The sequence below is a fragment of the Quercus lobata genome, chromosome 6 (genome assembly GCF_001633185.2).
Source record: "Quercus lobata isolate SW786 chromosome 6, ValleyOak3.0 Primary Assembly, whole genome shotgun sequence".
In the NCBI taxonomy this organism is placed as follows: Eukaryota; Viridiplantae; Streptophyta; class Magnoliopsida; order Fagales; family Fagaceae; genus Quercus; species Quercus lobata.
In genome coordinates this window covers 14,016,745-14,039,038 of record NC_044909.1, presented here as the reverse complement: position 1 = coordinate 14,039,038, position 22,294 = coordinate 14,016,745, and the positions used below count along the sequence as shown (strand labels likewise).

The 22,294-nt window shown below is 33.5% G+C and overlaps 2 protein-coding genes across 2 annotated transcripts; both read left to right on the top strand.

Moving 5' to 3' along the window:
• Positions 1–352: 352 nt before the first annotated feature.
• Positions 353–3,870, top strand: LOC115994394 (pentatricopeptide repeat-containing protein At3g06430, chloroplastic). Its single transcript, XM_031118528.1, has 2 exons — positions 353–844; positions 2,415–3,870. The coding sequence occupies exons 1-2, from the start codon at positions 404–406 to the stop codon at positions 3,549–3,551; spliced, it is 1,578 nt and encodes a 525-aa protein (XP_030974388.1). The 5' UTR covers positions 353–403; the 3' UTR covers positions 3,552–3,870.
• Positions 3,871–3,941: 71 nt separating this feature from the next.
• LOC115994393 (pleiotropic drug resistance protein 3-like) lies at positions 3,942–19,717 on the top strand. Its single transcript, XM_031118527.1, has 25 exons — positions 3,942–4,015; positions 6,682–7,081; positions 7,370–7,493; positions 7,834–7,919; positions 8,789–8,873; positions 9,338–9,497; positions 9,602–9,678; positions 10,179–10,232; positions 10,340–10,430; positions 10,587–10,888; positions 10,970–11,251; positions 11,358–11,671; positions 12,103–12,263; positions 12,346–12,449; positions 12,985–13,138; positions 13,227–13,364; positions 13,502–13,575; positions 13,688–14,020; positions 14,117–14,407; positions 15,310–15,393; positions 15,513–15,646; positions 15,950–16,177; positions 16,522–16,693; positions 18,914–19,168; positions 19,403–19,717. The coding sequence occupies exons 1-25, from the start codon at positions 3,949–3,951 to the stop codon at positions 19,667–19,669; spliced, it is 4,437 nt and encodes a 1,478-aa protein (XP_030974387.1). The 5' UTR covers positions 3,942–3,948; the 3' UTR covers positions 19,670–19,717.
• Positions 19,718–22,294: the final 2,577 nt, after the last annotated feature.

Here is a 22,294-nt window from a genome sequence, read left to right as displayed (position 1 = left end):
TTCTCTCTCTCTGCGAGAAGCTCAGCAGTGGCTCTGAATGGCGTGGATTCTCTCTCTCTCTGCCGGACCTGGTTCTCTTCTCCTCTTTCCGTTGGGTTTTGGACATTTGGGTTTATTTTATGTTTGTATTTGAAAGTCACGTGAGTGACATTTGCTTATTCTATTAGTGTTTCATCGTATGACTAACAAAAGTATTGATTTGGCAATTATGAATAGTTTAAGGAGTAAATTGGCTAATAAAAAAGTTAAGGGGGTCTTTTGGCCAGTAGTTAAAAGTTTAGAGGAGGGGGTGTATGAGCATTTTTCCCTATATATATATATATATATATATATATATATATAATGGAGAGAGAGAGAGATTTGGACATGAAGAGTTGAAGATAAGGCCAAAGAAGTCATTTGGATGCCCCTCCTAAAACCCACAAACCCACCACTTTCATCAGGGAAAAATCACAGAGACAGTAGACGGTCAGTCATGGCTTCAATCTCTCTCTCATTCTCATCTTCACTCATCAACAACACCTCTTTCCCCTCCACCAACCTCAGACCCCATCACCCAAAACCATCTACCTTCATCCACTGTGCATTTGCACCACCTCCACCCAAAACCACCACCACCACTTCATCTTCATCATCTTCAGTGGCCAAAAAGAAGCACTGGAAGCAAGGTGAGTTCCCTGGGTTTTCAGAAACCTCAATATATGGTACTTCAAAGAGGAAGACACCTCTCAAGAATGTGAAGAAGAAATTGGACCGCAAGAACAACGCCAAGGCCTGGGCTAACACTGTCACTGAAACCTTGTCTGAACTTATCCAAAAGAAACAATGGCTCCAAGCCCTTCAGGTTTGACCCTTTACTCTCTTTTTTTGTTCTTTATTTTGCTGCTAGGCTAATAAGACTCTGGTTTTGGTTTCTGGGTATTTGAATGTTGATGTGAATATTGTAACAATTTGAACAATAAAATTCTTATCACTCAATCTTGCTTAGACTTTATCTTAGAAATGCTCCACTATTTCTTTCAAGTAACTAGTGGTTTTGTTCTGTCAACTAAGCCCAAAAAAATAAAAAAAAATGGAGCCCAATTGGTCTTGTGCCCTTTTGGCATTGCTGTATGAATTAAAGCTTTAGCAGTGAAGCTGAAAGTTTGATAAATTCTAGTGAATAGAATTGCGAAGTTTTGTTCTTATCCAAAAAAAAAAAAAAATTGTAAAGTTTTGTTAGGTGCTTAATTTATTTCAATTAGTATTGAATAAATAATGATAGAGATAGGTTTTATTTATTCAAAAACTTAATTTTGATTGGGATTAGTTAGGATTACAATTAGTTTGATTGATAGATTATAGGGAGTTAGTATTTATTTTTATCTATTTAGAAGACTGCCTTGTATAAATTCATGTGTTAACAATATATAAAGAACTGTCTTGAATTTCTAAGTTACAAATTTTTAGATAGTCTAACATGGAGGTCTGGACTCCCTCTCGAAGTAGTAGGTCTTGGTTCTCTAAAAGCAATAACAAGTTTTGTCTGAAAAGATCTGGATTTCTGCTATATCTAGTAGGTTTTTTATTTTTTGATTTAAAAAAAAGCTTAATGGAACTTAACCACTTTTTATCGACCCCTTTTTTCTTCCAAAAAGCTTTTTAGGGCTCTTAAATCTCCTTTCTGGTTGATGAGCTCTAAGTTCACATGGCTACACACATCCAGAAAAGAGTTTTGAGAGCTCTAAAGCTCTTTGGGTGTGTCTTGTGGTATGTTAAGTGCTTTGAGAGCTTTAAAGCTCTTTTAGCAGAAATTGCCAAACATTTGCCAATTTTGTTAAAGAGCTTTAAAGGGGTCCTTAAAGCTGAAAAAAACCTTTGCCAAAGCTGATATTTGGAGCTTTTAGCGCTCATTATTTATAAATCCAGAATTTCAAAATACTATTTACTGTAATTTGCAAAACACTAAAAACACCAAAGCCTCTACTTTTGACGGCAATGCCAAATGAGCACTAAGTAGTTAGTGGTGATATGTACGTATAAGTGCCTAAACTACCTTAGATGTTGGAGTAATTTTTTTTGGGGGTGGGTTTGAGCAAATGCTTATAAGCTTCATCCACTCATCTCCTTCTTCACTTGCTTAGCTAAAACAAAAAAATTGGTAGCTTTTATCAAGTTTCAAACTTGCAAGTATTTTCTTGTGAAAAAGTGTTTTAAATGCTTATTATATTGGCTATGCTGGAATGTGAATTTTACCAGAACATAGCCTTTTGTTCTTCCACCTCTTGTTTATAAACTATAAAGAAGCATTCCCACATTTTGAAGTTTACTATCTTATAAGTATAAGTTATATAACTATGTCCTATCAGTAGGTTCAAATCAAAATCTGGTTGTTTTAGCTCTTATGTGCAGCAGTGGTTACTTTGACTGTTCAGGTTTTTGAGATGCTCAGAGAACAACCCTTTTATCAACCTAAAGAAGGGACTTACATGAAGCTCCTTGTTTTGCTTGGAAAATCTGGCGAACCCCATCGTGCAAGACAACTTTTTGAAGAAATGGTTGAAGAAGGATTGGAACCTACTTCTGAACTTTACACAGCTTTACTTGCGGCGTATTGTCGGAAAAATCAAATTGACGAGGCATTCTCAATTCTTAATCAAATGAAGACCCTCCCCCATTGTCAACCTGATGTTTTTACTTACAGTACCTTGATAAAACCTTGTGTGGATGCTTGTCAATTTGAACTAGTTGAGTCCTTGTATGAAGAAATGGCTGAAAGGTTAATAACTCCAAACACAGTCACACAGAACATTGTGTTAAATGGTTATGGTAAGGCGGGGAAATTTGACCAAATGGAAAAGGTGCTATCAGGGATGCTGGAGAGCAGAACATGTAAACCTGATGTCTGGACAATGAACACTATCCTTAGTGTGTTTGGTAACAAGGGTCAGCTTGATATGATGGAGAAATGGTATGAGAAATTTCGCAATTTTGGGATTGAGCCTGAAACACGCACTTTTAATATCCTGATTGGTGCTTATGGGAAAAAACGAATGTACGACAAAATGTCATCTGTGATGGAATACATGAGGAAGCTTCAATTTCCATGGACAACATCTACTTACAACAATGTGATCGAGGCTTTTGCAGATGCTGGGGATGCAAAGCACATGGAGTACACATTTGATCAGATGCGTGCTGAGGGTATGAAAGCAGACACCAAGACTTTCTGCTGTCTTATTAATGGATATGCCAATGCAGGTCTCTTCAATAAGGTGATTAGCAGTGCACAGTTAGCTGGGAAGTTTGAGATACCTGAGAATGCCTCTTTTTATAATGCGGTTATATCAGCTTGTGCAAAGGCAAATGATTTGATGGAAATGGAGAGAGTTTTTACGCGGATGAAAGATAAGCAATGTCAACCAAATTCCACAACATACTCTATCATGGTCGAGGCATATAGAAAGGAAGGTATGAATGACAAGATCTATGATTTGGAGCAGGAGATGATGGCAGATGTTCATAAAAGTGATGATGCCGTTGAAATTGACTCTATGGTTGACATCGATTGAAAACATAACATAACTGCTTGTTTTTTATCTTCTACCTTTTTGTGGGTCTAGCTGAATTGTTCTTATGATGAGGCACTGGGCACTACCAGCGGGTTACTGATTGATCAGCTTCGGATGGATAACAACAATTGCTGTGTGTCTGCAAGTCTTTCTGAAGTACCGTATAACCCTTTAAACATCCCTGATATATGAGGGGGAATAATCTTGGTACCTTTTGTACATAGTTGATGTGTTAATAGACATGATTAGTCCCTCTTTGCAAACTTGAGGTGATTCTTTAATTGTTTTGAAATTTCAACTCTTTTTTTTTTTTTTTTTTCATCTAAAATGCCAAATTTGTGGTTATTCCCTTTGTTCTGCCTCCTAAAATGGAATTATTCTTATTGTGTTATAGTTGATGTACACGGCTTTCTTGTGTCCTATCAATGCATCTTCGTTTGGTATTTGCTTGTTGGCGGATGTGGGTAAGTTCCATTTGATATATTTTTTTGACTATGATGCAAAGTTTTTCAGGTAGGTGAACTGGTAAAATTTTGTCTTTGCATAAAAAATCTAGATTCAGATCTCGTCTTATTTTATTCAATAACAACTACACTAATCCGTTTGGATACAACTGAAAACTGAAACTGAAAACTGAAAAACACTGTAGCAAAATAATTTTTAAATGCGTAAATAGTATCGCGGGACCCATTTTTAATATTTTTTTCTAAATAAAGTGATTGTGGGTTCTATGAACAATGTATAAACAATAAATGCACAGTAAAATTTGTCTCTTGCACAGTACATAAACAGTACTTTTACTGTTCATTCGCTGGAAAAAAAAAAAAAAATTTAAATCTTGAAACGCAAACGTGCGTTTGGGAAGCGCAAAACACGCTTCCCAAACGCACTCTTAATCCCAATTTGTTAACTTATTTATACAAAAAAAGAAAAAGACCTAGGATGCAAGATTTTCCAAATATAAGAAAACTTATGCTCGGTTTTTTGTGTCTAATTGATTTACTTAGACACAACAAGCACGCAGACCCAAAAAAAAAAAAAAAATTGCTACGTTCACATTATTTATATTAAAAATCCTAAATAATTTATTCTAATTTGAATCCACCATTAGAACTAATTTTTTGCTCACCAATAACAGTTAATAACAATATACTACTTAAAATTTGTTATGAAATTGATGTTGAGATTTGCTTGTAATTATTTATGTGTCTTCTGGGTTAGTAGACATTATATTTGAAATTGAGGAAGTTAAGAAGAGAGTTGAGTTTTTCTCAAAAAAGAAGAAAAAAAGAAGAAGAAGAGAGTTGAGTTATTTATTAATAAGAGAATTGAGCAAAATCCTATCAAAAAAAAAGAGAAGAGAATTGAGCAAAGACTACCCACTAAACTCTTTCTTCAATTTTTATTTATTTATTAATATATAGATTCGGGTCACTTCTCTCCCTTCATATAAATACAAAAAACAATAATGCCAAGATTTAGTCTAATTTTTTTGGATTTGTTATGGATTTTCAACGTACTATATTGTTATATCATTCTATTTTATCCCATAAAATAAAAAAGAGTGAATGTGTCAGCCGTTTGAAGTAAAAAAAAACCTTTTTATGTTATTTATTAATATCAAGGTAATGGCAGAAGGATTTGCACTTGGACGGTATTATTTCACGTAATTTTTATTAAGATACAAGTAATGGCAAAACGGTTTTGCACTTGCACGCTATAATATATTTTTATCATAATGTGACACCATCCTCACATACAAAGTTTAATGTATAAGATAACACTTGGTATTTGTTGGTAATAAATATTATTGCCTACATTCATTCTCATATTATATGCATTTAAAATGTGAAATATAGTGGGTTGTAAAATCTCTTGTCACCAAATTAGAGATTTGAATTCAATCCCATCCTACACAAAAAATCAATTGGTATCTTAGTTTGATGATAAAGAACAATCATCATGGAGCAGATGTCATAAGTTTGAAATACTATCTTAACTTAAAAAAAAAAAAAGGTGAAATATATTACATGTTATAGACACAGTATGTTGTTGAAATTCAATCACAAATTTAATGCATAGGATAATATGTTCTGCATATTGCCAATATTGGGCCTCACTCAAAAGAATAAAATGTTGCCAACTAAGGTTAAGCACAACACGCGATCAATAAGGTTATGACGTCTTTGATGAGTTATATTGTGTTTGTGTGTTAACTGTTTGTCAAATTGCCCCCAATGGCCTATCTAGCATTAAAAAAATTTCTTTATCCTGTGCCGTCCCATGCCCTTCCATTAATTAAGCAACATAATCCCTATCTTGAGCTTTCCGAATGTCAAATTGCATTTCTGTTGAGTGTATAAACAGGATGCTGATAATGTCTAATTCCTTGACTGTCTTTCTTTGAGAGCTCAGTTACAACAACCCAAGTCAGATGTAGATTCTATTCACACTCTTATTTATAGCTTTGTTGTTAATACTTGTATGGGGCCCACTTTTTCAAGAGGCATGGGATCAACACATTGGAGTCAGATGTGGATTTGAATTATTTAAACCACTTTTAAAAAATAAATGTGACATGCTTGTGTGTGATCTTTCCAGATTTCTGCCATAGAACCGTTGAATTCTATGGAAGTTTGCATGCATGATTGTTGTCTACATTTTAAAAAGTAATTAGACATGGTTCATGGCGCTGAACCTAATATTATTCAAATAGTCCATGAACATGAAAACCTTGGTCCGGTTCAAAGATGTGCTTATCATACTTTGGTTGAAAGAAGTCAGTGGAATCAAATCTTCCATATACAAAGATTTAACGGTCTAGCAGTAACTGAATGAAGCTTGCTGTTTTGTACATGGATATACTCTTTTGTCCATGTTTTATTCTATTATTTCCTTTTCCTTGTGAATCTTAATCATATCTGAAAAATTATTTGATATTTAATTAATGTATTAGGAGGAAAAGGTGTAAATCAAATGATGCTTTTTTCCTTACAAATATTAGTCATGTCTATAAATGGCCTGTTCAACAGCAATCAACTTCCTAAGATAATACATTACATTGCACTTTGCATTATGTGTTTTTCTCTCATCTTTCTCGTTATATATGTATGAGTTTGAAGCTTTTCAGCTTATCCAATAATGGCTCAGCTGGGAGGACCAGGTGAGATAGAGGCTCTGCAAGTTGAGTTAGCAGAGATTGGAAGAAGTATAAGGTCTTCATTTAGAAGCCATGCCTTAAGTTTTGGGAGCAGTTCTGCTGTAAAGTCTGAACATGATATTGATGACAATGATGAATATGAGTTGCAATGGGCTTCAATTCAGAGACTACCCACTTTTGAGAGAATTACTTCAGCTTTGTTTGATGTTTATGGTAGCACAGGTGCAGATGAAGATGCTAAAGGGAAACACATGGTTGATGTTACCAAACTTGGAGCTCAAGAAAGGCATATTTTTGTAGAGAAGCTTATCAAACACATCGAAAATGATAACCTCCGGTTATTGCAAAAGCTTAGAAGGAGAATTGACAAGTAACCTTTTTTTTCACATGATATTCATGTATCTATTAACATATATTGCACAAACATACACATGTTTGTAAATTAATATGAATGTGCATACCATGTACATCTATTTTGTTGTGCATAATATATTCTAAAATATGTGGTTAAGTTTGCTTCTTATTGGATGTCTGATTGTTTCCAGAAAAGTTCTCTCTAGAGTGGAATCAAATCTCCTTGTCTTGATGAGCTTAAATTTAATGCTGCATCTATAATAGTCTGATAATTCATTGTTTATGGTTAATTATTGATTTACAGAGTTGGAGTAAAATTGCCTACTGTTGAAGTGAGATATGAGAATCTCTGTGTAGATGCAGAGTGTGAGGTAGTTCATGGCAAGCCCCTCCCCACTCTCTGGAACACCCTAAAAAGCACGATTTCAGTAAGTATCTTGACTTGTAGGAGTGACTTCCATATTTACTATTTAATTTAGTCGCTGACCCTCTGGAGACGTGAGAGCAAAAACAAATATTTGACATGCATATTATATCCTGTGGTAGTCATTACATTAGGTACTTCCTTGCAAAATGATCTTTGGTCTTATGTTGTGAATACCTCAATGCTTGATGGCCATTTTGTATTTGTCATATTCACTGATTCATCTTTTGGATAAGCATGGAAATGGACCTGTACCACTTGACTTTAAGAGCTCAAAACAAATTGTCCACTAGAGTCTTTTATTTATAAATTTTTAAGGCATTGGAGCTTTCTGTTTGTGGCAGGGCCTTGCCAAGCTTCCAGGTTCTAAAACTCAACAAGCCAAGATAAGCATCATCAAAGATGTCAGTGGCATTATTAAGCCCGGAAGGTATTTAGCAAAATTTAGCACTCAAAAAAAAAAAAAAAAAAAAAAAACTTTCACTAATTGAAAGGATATTGTCCATGAATTCATATTTCTTTTTTCTTTTTGAGAAGTAACTATTGGCCCCAAGGGGACGATGAAGGGGATATTCAAACTTCCATGAGTTCATATTTCTTTTTGGTAATGAAATAGACTTTTTAAATTTCAGTTACAAAAGACTATGTTTCTAAAGCTCTGTTTGTTGCAGTAAGTTTGAAAATATGGATATATATGACTCCTTCAGATTTAAACATGACATGATTTAGTTTGGGTCAAATATCCTTTCAAATTAGATTTTGTCCAATTTGCTGATAATACACACAAAAAGGTGATGAACAAAGCCATGAGTTCTACTCTCCATGAAAAGAAACATATAGGTACTTCTACAGTTTAGTTAGTCCATATGATATCTCTGGCTTATGCATGCTGATTATTGTAGCCAATGATTTTGGTCTATTTATAGATTTTATTATATAAACTTCCAAAGTTAATGGAAGTCACAATCTGGAGGGATGCTTTCACTTTTTGAGATTGTAATTGACCCACATTCTCGAGACCTCAGTACAAAGCTACTGATTGCAGAATTAATCAGTTGTACCTATTGCATGTATCACACATTTTACTATCTGTCCTTAAAAGAGATCAGCTGATTTCTTATATTCCTTATCACTGACTGATATCTTCCTCCAATCGGTTCACATACCTTCTAAAAAATTCCTATGGAGTGAAAAATGGAAGAGTTTCACATTATCACTTTTTTGGTGCTCCTTAGGAAGGAAAGAATAGAAGTTTAAGAAAGGTGAAAGTTGACTAACTTTGGCTTGTCTTTGCTGCAGGATGACTTTATTGCTTGGCCCTCCAGGATGTGGCAAAACTACACTATTGTTGGCTCTGTCAGGAAAGCTAAGTCATTCTCTAAAGGTTCAGTCTTTAAATCTTTTTGAGACCTTTGCAAGGTCCTAGAAAAACAATACATTGGCTTTCTTTAGAGAATTGGAGCTCAATAAAATAGCTTTTGAACTTTTAAAGACTCATTCAAGCTATCTCATAATAATTCATCCTGAACTGTCGAAGGAAATTGCATTCAAATAATTGGTGTTTACATCAGATCCTATAAAAACATGATTATATGCACTAGACTATTCAGTTACTTTATACTTGTTTTCACTTGATCAGTATGCAATATGAATTGCATCTTTAAATTCTTCTTGAACTAATGCATTCTTAACAACCTACGTGTAAACAAAATAAAATGTCATTATTGGGCTGTTTGAAACTCTTTCTGTTCTTTCTATCTACATCAGTATTAACACTTACAGCATTATCTCAGATCTGTGTGCCTTTAAATTTTATTTTGACTTTTTTCATGGTTTTTCTTTGATCAGGTTAGTGGGGAAATATCTTACAATGGCTATTTGCTGGAAGAATTTGTTCCTCAGAAAACGGCGGCATACGTAAGCCAACATGACCTGCATATTCCAGAGATGACTGTAAGGGAAACACTTGATTTCTCTGCATGCTGTCAGGGTGTAGGAAGCCGAGTTGGTGAGAACTCCTTGGCTGAGCAAAAATGGTGATTTTAATGCAGGATTTTTATCAAGCAGGTTTCAAATTGATATTGATGAGTAGTTTTTATTTATGCATGAAAGACATTATCATGGAAGTCACACAAAGGGAGAAGCAGGAAGAGATTATCCCAGATCCTGATGTAGATGCTTACATGAAGGTACCATATAGCATACATAAAACTTCCTCATCATGTATACATAGCTTCTCACCACGCTTTCACAACTTCAGCAAAGCCAAAATATTAAGCAGAAATAACTTATTGGACATTGATGTGGTTGAACAAGTTTGTTTCTTTCATATGTAAGAGTACAGTTTATCCCGTTCATTTTTTTCCTTGAAAGAATGAAAGGAAAGTAAATTAAGTAAATATTTCAAATGCTTAAGAGGGAAACCATAAGTTAGAAGTTTTGTTTCCTCTCTATTGTCCTCAAAGACAGCCTTAGATCCTGATTCCTAGGGGTTGGCTACATAAATCCATTTTTGCTATTCAGCTCTAAGTAAGGTTGGACTCAGTTAGATCATCATTACAGAAAACATTTATACAATAAGAAGTTTATTTTAGTAAGCTAATCAATGCGGCATTCATACAGCATGTAATTTATTTATTTTTATATCCTTAAAATGATAAATTCAATGTTCTCTATTCCAATGGTTCAGGCAGTATCAGTTAAGGGTTTGAAGACTTCCCTTCAGACAGACTACATCCTAAAGGTATAGTTTTCTAGGTTGCTTGTGCAGAGCTCAATATCATGTCTGCATCTCTTTTTTTAAGAACCACTCTCAATCCTTTTTTTTTTCCGTATTAATGTGTCTTACAGATCCTTGGTATCGATATCTGCTCAGACACTTTGGTTGGAGATCATGTAAGAAGAGGCATATCTGGTGGTCAAAAGAAAAGGTTGACCATAGGTAGTGTGGAGATTATGCAAAGTTTGTAGATGATGAATCTTTGTAGCATAGGCTTAAAATAATGTTATATATAATATTCTATTCCTGAATAAGTTGTGCTTTTAAATTTCAAGGGATTGAATCAATATGATTGTTGATATATTTTGTATTATCTAGGTGAGATGATTGTGGGACCAACAAAAGCCCTATTTATGGATGAAATATCAAATGGCTTAGACAGTTCCACCACTTTCCAGATTGTTTCTTGCCTTCAGCACTTGGCACATATCATTGACGCCACTGCATTGATTTCACTTCTTCAGCCTGCACCAGAGACCTTTGATCTCTTTGATGACATTATCTTGATGGCAGAAGGGAAGATTGTGTATCATGGTCCACGCACTTGTGTTCTCAAATTCTTTGAGGATTGTGGGTTTAAGTGTCCAGACAGGAAAAGTGCTGCTGACTTCCTTCAGGAGGTAGATTTGTCGTTCATATTTGCATATCCAACTATTTCTCGTCATACAATCGTAACTGGTTTCTATATTCTTTTGCTTCAGGTTATCTCTAGTAAAGATCAAGCACAGTATTGGCACAAAACAGATCAACTCTACAGTTATGTTTCTGTTGATCAGTTTGCTAAAATATTCAAAGATTCCCATCTCAGCCACAAGTTAGATGAGGAGCTCTCTAAGCCATTTGATAAGTCTCACAGCCACAGGAACGCTCTATCCTCTAGACCATACTCATTAACTAAATGGGGACTTTTTAAAGCTTGTACAAGGAGGGAATTTCTTCTCATGAGAAGGAATTCTTTTATTTATGTGTTCAAATCAACACAGGTAGCTCTTTTTGTTTGAATGTTTCTCTGTCAATTTTATTTAGCTTCCACTCTGACCCCTCTTATTCAAATTTTTTATTTTTATTTTGGTATTCTTCTACCTGCAGTTAGTCATCATTGCTTCAATAACAATGACTGTTTTCCTTCGAACTGAAATGGCCGTTGACTCAACCCATGCAAATTATTATATGGGGTCATTATTCTATGCGCTCCTCATTCTTCTTGTTGATGGATTTCCAGAACTTCCCATGACTGTCTCAAGACTTGCAGTTTTCTACAAACAAAAAGATTTGTTCTTTTATCCTGCTTGGGCTTATGCAATTCCTTCTGCCATCCTAAAAGTTCCGTTATCATTCTTGGAAGCTTTTGTCTGGACAGCTCTTACATACTATGTCATTGGGTACAGCCCTGAGGTTGGAAGGTGAGATCTAGATGAAAAGTTCATCTATCAAAAAAGAAAGAAATGTTCCATTCTGTCTGAGATGAAATCTTGAGCGATATACTGTTAAATTGAGGGCAAAAATTTATATGATTACTTCCATGCTTGTAGGTTCAGTAAAGCTACTAGAAGTTTTTAAGAAACTTAGATAATTATGAATAATATATTTGTATCACTTGGAATGCTACTATATGCTTGTTAATATTGATGTATGAGATCTTATACCTAGACAACATTCTATGGTGGCTTTTGCTTTCTCCTAGGTTGTTCATTGAATATTAAATATGTTTCTGGTTGAGAACAAGATGTAGATGGTGAGTGCTGCTGTTTCTTCTTATTAGATACTCTTTAGTATAATTTTTTATTATTCATAATTATCTCAATTTTTACATCTGTTTATCCATGTTTCTTAGGTTCTTCCGCCAGTTCCTTCTACTCTTGACTGTGCATCTAATGTCAATATCCATGTTCAGATTTATTGCCTCACTCTTCCAAACTGTGGTTGCTTCTATGACAGCTGGTAGCCTGTCCATAATAGTTGTTTTATTATTTGGTGGCTTTGTTATCCCAAAATGTAAGATTTTTCTTACCTTTTCTCATATTCAAGCCAATGAAATTTATTCAGATGGTTGTGCTTAGCATATTTTTGGTTGCAGCCTCTATGCCTGCTTGGTTGGAGTGGGGATTTTGGATTTCTCCTTTGTCATATGGGGAGATAGGCCTCACTGTGAATGAATTCCTTTCTCCTCGATGGGAAAAGGTGAAATTTAATCACTTTCATTGTTGTGCTAATAACCAAGAAAAAAAGAAAAAAAAATGCAAGAGTGATGCAATTTTTTTGGTTGGGCCAATAGGACAGTTACAATGCTCAAATTTTATGATTTTCATTTGGTTTACATGTATTTGTTTGATTTCATGGAAAGTTCTTCTTGGAAGAACTTTTTGCAATTGAAGTTTTCCTGTTTGGCTTCATTTTATTGTAATAATGAAAACCATGAAGTTCTGCCTTTTTCTTGGGAAAGTTTCCCTGTAAATATTTTCTCTTAAAACTCCCTTCGGATGTTTGAAAGAGCAAGGTAAAGGAAAGGAAAATACTAATAAATTCTTAAAAGGGTATCCTTTTTTTAGCATTCTAAAGACTTTCCCTTTCATTTTCCTCATTCTTTTTGAATGAGGCTTTTCCTATTCAAATTGGAAACCTGCAAAAAAGTAAACCCTATTATACTTTTCTTACAAATATGTGAAGCTGTTCATCCATCAACTACTGATTCTTTGCTCCTTTTTCTTTTTCACAGAATCTGTCTGTAAACACTACTCTTGGGCAACAAGCACTAGAAAGTCATGGATTAAACTTTGACGGTTATTTTTATTGGATATCAATCGCTGCCTTAACTGGGTTCACAGTACTATTTAATGTTGGTTTTACCTTGGCATTAACTTTCTTAAAGTGTAAGAGCATCTCCTTTGCTTACGTGGACACTAAAAGAAACAAAATATTCTAGCATGTATGTTAACTTTCACTTCAATTTACATTCAGCTCCAGGAAAGTCTCATGCTCTTATTTCTTATGAAAAGCACTCTCAACTTCAAGGAAAAAAAGACAGCCACAGCAATTTAAGTAGAGACCAGACACCAACTGGTGCTTCTCCTAAAACTACTTTAGAACCTAGAAAGGGTGAGAAAGTCTTTTTGTCCTGATTATTCCATTTTATTCTATATAATATTAGATCAGTAAGTTCATTCTACATCTTCTGTCAAGTTAAGATATGTTTTTCCACATTTATGAAATTTTGTTGTTCCTCAAATTTTCAGGAAGGATGATTCTACCTTTTGAGCCCTTAACTGTAACATTTCATGACATGCAGTATTATGTTGATACCCCTTTGGTAATTCTAATAGAGCTAGTTTTACTACATATCCTTAGTTATAAAATACAAGGACTAGGAGTGAGAGCTATCTAAACTGAAATAAATTATTTTGACATCATTTTGTTCTCAGGAAATGCGAAGGCATGGTTTTATGCAGAAAAAGCTCCAGCTTCTTTCTGACATTACAGGTGCATTCAGACCAGGCATTCTGACAGCTTTGATGGGTGTCAGTGGAGCAGGGAAAACAACTCTTATGGATGTTCTTTCTGGAAGGAAAACCAGTGGTACCATTGAAGGAGAGATTAGAATTGGTGGGCACCCAAAGGTTCAAGACACATTTGCTAGGATATCGGGTTACTGTGAGCAAACAGATATACATTCTCCACAAATTACTGTAGAAGAATCAGTGGTATATTCTGCTTGGCTGCGGCTCTCATCTCAGATTGATTCATATACTAAAGCAGTATGGTATCTGTTTTTCTGCATAATCAAATATTTTGTCTCAGAATTGTTCATTTAAATGAATTTCACTGAAATTTCTTTTTGCAATTTCCCCCAGGAATTCATAAATGAAGTACTTGAAACTATTGAGCTTGATGGGATCAAGGATTCTTTAGTAGGAATTCCAGGTGTTAGTGGTTTATCAACTGAGCAGCGTAAACGGCTGACTATAGCTGTGGAGCTTGTGGCCAATCCTTCTATCATATTCATGGACGAACCAACTTCAGGTTTAGATGCAAGGGCAGCTGCAATTGTTATGAGAGCAGTCAAGAATATTGTTGAAACAGGACGAACAGTTGTGTGCACGATCCACCAACCAAGTATTGATATCTTTGAGGCATTTGATGAGGTAAAATAATGTTCATAACCTAGTTTCATAATGCAATGAAGTGAGGAAATTTGAATATGTTTCATAACATGCTTCCCTTGGTATAACTTGTATATAAATTATTTATGGTTTAGTTGTATATGTCCCATGTTTTACATAATTGCTTGCCAAGAGTCTTGTAGCTCAACTAGTTATCACCTCTTGATATTTTCAATGGAGACATCCAGGGTTCAAATTCCCCCTCCCTCATTGTAACGGTCAAAAAAATGTTTTACATAATTGCTTGAAATATCTTCATATTATAAGAACAAAGAAATTAATCCTTTTTTATAGATGATAATCTTCTTTAAGTTTCATCTCAGCTTGGAAGAGTTAATCCTTTTTTATTTTTTATGACACTTTGACCTAATTCCCATTTGGTGCAATTTTCACATCTTGTTAAGAGGAGTGCACAAAAACAAGTTGATATACTCATCCAAGCTTGTTCAGTAAGATTGAAGATTTGCAGGTGTGCTACTTGCATTATTCACGGACAGATAACTCACTGTTTCATTGTTAGTGTACATCTCTTTCCAAAGTGACGTGTTATGCATGATCTTGCATCCTTTGAACTCTTTTGGTGAGAATTCTTATAAAGAGGTTTTACTATCTTCAAAGATTGGGATCTTACAATTCAATATTCTAAGTTTAATCCAGTTATATTTATTTAATCTTTACCAATTTACATTTATATGTTCAGTTTTACTTCCCTCACCCCCCCCCCCCCCCCCACCCCAACCCAAAAAAAAAAAAAACTATTTGCTGTTTCAGAAAATATGATCATGTTGATTTATTTTATTTTATTTTTTATCATCCTTATGAATAATTTAATATCGATGTGATGTGATAACATTGATTCATATCTAAGTCTAACTATACTGCAGTTGGTTCTAATGAAAAATGGAGGCCACATAATTTATTTTGGCTCACTAGGGCAGCACTCAAGTCAGGTTATTGAGTACTTTGAGGTCAGTTAATTATGCAACTTTTATATTTCATGTTAATCTTTTATTGTTGTCAATCAAATACAATATCATACCTGTGACAAAATTAGTCCGGATTCTTCTCCATGGCAATTTTTCTGTAGATTATCCCTGGGGTGCCTGCTATTAAAGACAATTATAATCCAGCAACATGGATGCTAGAAGTTACTTCAAAATCTGCTGAAGCTGAACTTGGTGTAGATTTTGCACAAATTTATAGGGGGTCCACCTTATATGAGTAAGTACACCATTTTATAAGCCACTGCATAAAAGCGACTTTATCGCTGTCACCTACCATACCGAGTTTCTTGATGCGTCCTTATTGGGTAGCATGTTTACATGTATATGTGTCTACAATTGTTTATGTAGAGTATACTGCATTCTTTGCAAAGAACATAAATCATGATCAATGGATACTATAGATAAGAATTATATTTATTTATTTATTTTTTAACAATGTATACAATTTTTTCATAAAATTTATTTGATACAAAAATTTTAGAGCTTGTCTAAAATATGAATCTTGCTTTTCTGACTGTAGGCAAAACAAAGAGTTGGTTAAGCAATTGAGTTCACCATCCACTGGTTCAAGGGAATTGCATTTTCCTACCCGCTTTCCACAAACTGGTTGGGAGCAGTTCAAAGCGTGCTTATGGAAGCAACACTTGTCCTATTGGCGAAGTCCTTCATACAATTTGATGCGCTTTATTTTGCTGTCTGCCTCGTCTCTTCTGTTTGGAATACTGTTCTGGAAGAGAGGAGAGAAAATGTTAGTTGGGACAATTGCATTTATGTTTTCATACACCATTTGAACAATATAAAATTGATCCAAGTCCACTCAGAAACTAAATCTGCTTCCCACTCCTTTATCAGCCCTTGCTCATTGCAAGCTATAATCTAAGTTACTTCATTGATGCATTACATAATTCTTATGAATATTTTACAACCTTTATCATACTATTGACTTTTTCCTGGGTGATGATGAAGAGTATGATTCTCAATCTTTTTTGTTTTTAGTATATAAATTTATGCTCTACTTTGCTACAATATGAAGCCGAAGTAGGAAATCATTGTGAAATAACTGACTTGACACTTTGTTTCTCTTTTTGGTAGAAACACCCAGCAGGACATCTTCAATGTCCTTGGTTCAATGTTCACTGCAGTTGTCTTCTTTGGCATAAACAATTGCTCAACGGTTCTGCCTATCGTTGCAACAGAGCGGACTGTTTTGTACCGAGAAAGATTTGCAGGAATGTACTCTTCATGGGCCTATTCATTGGCACAGGTTCAAAGCTCTCATGAAAATTAATTAAACTAAATTCTTGATAAAGTACAATTAAGTACCCGTTTGAGTACTGATGAAAAGGCAGCGTCTTGTGTCTGCGTTACAAACTTTTTTTTTTTTTTATTTTTATAAACTTTCATTAAAAATAGGTCTCATGGCACTATTCACACATTTAAAAATTATTTTGTTACAGTGTTTTCAGTTTTTAGCAAAACTAGCCGTGGACCTGCGCGTTGCGCATGATAATTATTTTTATAGTGGTTTTATTAAATTTTTTTATACAATTTAAACTAATTTAATAAAGAGTAATGTATTTTGTAATTATATTTTTTATTTATTATAAGAATAATCATAAATGTAATATAGGAACAATCATAAATCATAAATTTAATAATTTTTATCGTACTAAAATGAAAAAAATACAATTTTTCTTAGAAATTCAAAAGGCAAGTTAGCGAAAATATTTATTTATTTTTATAAAAGTTTTAACATTTTGTGAATCATTAAAAAGAATATAAAATTTCGAAATTATTCTTTTAGTTTTAAACAAACTTTCTCAAACTTATTTTTTCTACCTACAATTCAAAACACTTAAAAAAGTAACTAAAAAAATTAATAAAACTTAACTCTGATTAATTGGACCAATTAGGAAAACAATTTGTTGTTTATAATCTACTAAGGTTATTTTCTTTGCAGAAATTGTAATTTCATCCATCCAAAACATATTATCAAATAAACAATTATTAGCAAAACCTAAGGATTAAATTTCTATATATGCATTATTATAAAATAATAATAATAATTAAAGTAAAATTGCGAAAGATAAAATTTGTCTCTTATCCAATAATTTTTGTTTAGCCAACCTTTGCTTTTCTCTAAATAAATGGTATTATAGAGTATTTCTAATACAATTATTAAGAATACTTTGTCCACCACAAATGATTAAAAAATAAATAAAAATTATTAAAGTCTCATAGTTTAACATCTAAATTGAGCATTATAAAAATCATGCTATTAAATTACAATAACTACCAAATTAAATTATCCAAATCATACTATGTAGTAGAATAATATTATATTTTTATATGCTATATTTAATCCTTTATAACGCAATAGAATAACATTTAATAATCAAAGAGAGAGAGAGAGAGAAAAAAACACACACACACACACACACACACACAACAACAATTATAAAAAAAAAAAAAAAAATTGAATTGCATTAACCTAAAGTAGATTAAAGAATATAAAAAATTATCAACCTAAAGTGAAGATGCAAGAAAAATAAAAAATAAAAATCCACCCAAAAATTGAGAGAGAGAGAGAGAGAGAGAGAGAGAGAAAACCTTTTTTCAGTAAGGGAAAACTATGCATAGAATGAAATAGATAGTGACAAATTTATAGTAAAAGGGTGTGAAAAAGAAGAGACAAAAATAGAAGATGAAGGGAAAGATGAAGAATAATATTAATGTAGAAGGTAGTGGGGAGATGAGAATGTGAGGAAAGGAGAAAGGTTGGAGAAGTAGTGGGGAGATGAAAAGGTAAGGGATGGAGAAATGTTGGAGAAGTGTAAATATGAAATAGTAAGGGAAAATTATGCATAGAATGAAAGAGATTGTGACAAATTTATAGTAAAAGGGTATGAATGAGAAGAGATAAAAATAGAAGAAGATGAAGGGAAAGATGAAGAATGATATTAATGTAAAAGGTAGTGGGGAGATGAGAAGGTGAGGGAAGAAGAAAGGTTAGAGAAGTAGTGGAGAGATGAAAAGGTAAGGGTGGAGAAAGGTTAAAGAAGTAGTGGGGGGATGAAAAGGTAAGGGATGAAGAAAGGTTGGAGAAGTGTAAATATGAAATAAAAAAATATTAAAAATAATTATAAGAAAATGGAAAGAAAAAAGATAATGACATGGATACTGATGTGGCTCAACATGAGCGCAGCAGTATTAAACGCTACGTTTCAACTTTTAGTAATATATAGATAAGTGGTATTCAAACACACCCTAATTTTTTTTTAGTATATTGGAATGTTAAAGTTAAGCAGAGAATGGGTCTCAAACCTTTAAAAATGGATTTAATGAAGATATTTCATAAATTGTTAGAAATTTAGAGAATGGATGAAACTAATTCAACAGCTCATAATCTCCCTTTTTAAATTCTGAATACTTTGATGTACCTAGCAATATTTTAATTCAAGTAACTTGGATTGATTTTTTTTAGGTGTTAATTGAGGTTCCCTACTTGTTCACTCAAGCAGTTCTCTACGTGATCATCACATACCCTATGATTGGTTTATACTGGTCAGCCTATAAGATATTCTGGTCATTCTACAGCATGTTCTGTACGCTGCTATACTTCAATTACCTAGGAATGCTTCTGGTCTCATTGACACCAAATGTTCAGGTGGCTTCCATTGTAGCTTCATCTTCCTACACAATGCTGAATTTGTTCTCTGGGTTCATTGTACCAAGACCTGTAAGTTATGACTCATCAACCCAAAATCTTTTAGTCTTTACGTTTGAGATCAACTAAGTATGTCAACTACTCGGTTTTTTATATTTTCTTGAAGTGGAATTTTATTGTTGTATATACACTCACAATAAAAATAATGTAAACTTGTGTAAAATTATAACTTGCATGTGGATGGTGAGATTTGAATATGTCAAGCATCAAAAGTAACTCAAAAATGTTGTTCCTCCGTTGTTGCAGCATATTCCAAAGTGGTGGCTTTGGTTGTATTATTTATGTCCCACATCTTGGGCACTGAATGGTATGCTGACTTCGCAATATGGAGATATAGACAAAGAAATATCAGCATTTGGAGAGACAACAACAGTTTCTGCTTTCTTAGAGGACTACTTTGGGTTTCATCACAATCTTTTAGGTGTTGTTGCTGTTGTTCTTATTATCTTCCCCATTGTCTTTGCCTCTCTTTTTGCATACTGTATTGGGAAACTGAACTTCCAAAGGAGGTAAATGTGGTCAAGATGTATTCTTATTCCACACATATGGATGTTACAATTGTTATTATGAGTTATTTTCAAGAAAATATATTTTCACATCTATCATGTTTATATTATGTTGAACCATCAACATAAATCATAATACTCATCGTCATGGAGATTCTCTATTTGGAATAGGCAAACCCTCTGTACTCAACGGAAATTAATCCTAATTGTGAATTAATTTGAAATTCATATTATTAGTTTTTTACTGAGCAAGTAATACCAGGGAAAAAAATACAAACAAATGCCACCACACTTTAACTGGATCATAATCCTCTGCATTCACTTTTGAGATAGAAAGTATCCATTTCAAGGTGAAGATTAACATGAGAAAGGGATGCTGTTTAAAAGAAGTTGGTCTCTAGTCATTGCATGATCCAGCAAAAGGATTATTTCCGCTAATATTCGAGCAAGCAATACATCATATCAATATAATGCCTCCATATAGGCGAACGTGTCAATTCAAATGTTGGTCACTAATGGGATTCCAAGCCTCCATCTGAAATCCATATATGAAGCAAATGATGCCTTTACATGGCCCAAGAAAGGTTATTTCTGTACTTGTATAAGATCATAAAGTGCTGAATCATAGAAAGTTTGCACCAAAAGAGATTATAGATGATTTAGTCAAATAAGAAGGTGCATAGAACCTGGCTGGATTGGGGCTGGGGTAGTGGCTCCCATTCCTAATCAGTTCCATTCCGAAAGGTTTGCTCATGCTGGAGGGAGCATCCCCCTTGGTGATTGGTCTGCTAGTTCATGCAAATTCGAATAAGTTATCACAGGCGAGCCACATGCAGTGATTCAATTCAAGATTCTTCCAATTTTGGTGTTTGACTAAGTGGTTAGATATAATGATAGAAATTGGTCGATAGATTTTTTCAGTGAGAATGTAGTGTGGAATGACATTGTTTGAAATGAAATATTCTGATTCACATTGTTTTTGAGGTTGGGGGATGCGGTAGTTCTAAAAGTAATCGTTCTCTATTACATGCCACGGTATCTATATTTCTGCCATACGTATGTGCATATGCATAAATACGTTTATTGGAAACATGTCTCAATTCATCAAGTTCCTGTCATGACTGACCAAATATTTGATGATTCACTCCAGTAGAACCAAAGAATGACAATGAATTCTCCCCATCCTTATCTTCACTACAAATTTTGAATTTAGCTTAAACTAGTCGCAAACTCATGCGTTGCATGTGATAATTTTTTTTGGGTGATCTCATTAAATATTTTTTTTAGAACCTTACATTTAAATTTTTTGAAAAAACCCTTACACACACACACACATATATATATATATATGTGTGTGTGTGTGTGTGTATGTATATATAATGTGAATCTTTACATATATCTTTAAGTAAACTTTATATATTCTACTTCCTTAGATGTGTAACACCATAGACTACTATTCCATAGTGATAATTGCTAATTAATATTATAATTTTTTTAATGATCTCATTTGTAACGCTTCTTGACATTATTATATACTCCCTCCGTCCGAATTTGTTTGTCTTATTTGAAAAGACAAACGTTTTAAGGGAACATCATTTATTATTTTGTCTGCCTTTTAAAAATGTATAAGTTTACAAAACTACCCTTAAATAAATTTATCAGTTTTTTTTTTTTTTTTTTAAAGAGTTATTCTTAATGAGGCAACTAAAAAGGTGCCCCGATTAGATTGATTTTTTAAATATTTGTTAGTTTTCTTTTCAAATAGTTTTGAAAATAAGGTAGGAGTATAATAGGAACATTAGTAAATTATTGACTTTTATTTTTAGAAACAGGACAATATTTTAGGACATCTCAAAATGGAATAGAGGACAAACAAACTGAGACGGGGGGAGTATTTACTAACTAATGATTTGCATAACAAAGACATTAAATGAGAGGTAGCGTCGTTCAATAGATTTTTGTTAGAAATAAAGTTTGATTGGAATGAGTAAACTTTGGGGAATGAAAAGGTTACTTGGGATGTGTAAAGGGTGAAATGTATTAAGCTTATAGGGGAGATGTATATCCATAAGTGTACTCATTATTACAACCTTATCCCATAAACTCTACAAGCATTCTAAGGTCCTATATATATGTGGGATTAACACACATCTAAGAGAGATCAAAAGAATTGTGGATGACCACTTGAATATAAGAGTTTATGAATATATATTTCTTGTTTCTTTTACTTTGTTTTATATATTTCTATCATTTCACAATATGTTATCAGCACGAGCTTCTACCCAATTTTGGAAAGGAAGTTGTCCTCCCATTGTTCTTCAAACATCAAAGATTATTTGTGTAGTTCTCTCAACTCACTGTAAGTTTTCTTTTTAAGGAATTAGTAATTATCCTATTTGTTTGTATTTAAGTTTTATGCTCATAATTTTAGTGATTTTTAATTGATTAAAAATTTTATGAGATTCACGTTATTCTATGGTTATATATTGTTATGAGATGCACGTTTTGAGATTCACATTTAATTGATTAAAAATATTTTGTTAAAAAAAAATGGTTTGTGATAAAGCTACTTAATAATAGTTATATGTACTGTGTATGAATCAACTTTGAATATATATGTCTATGCAGCATT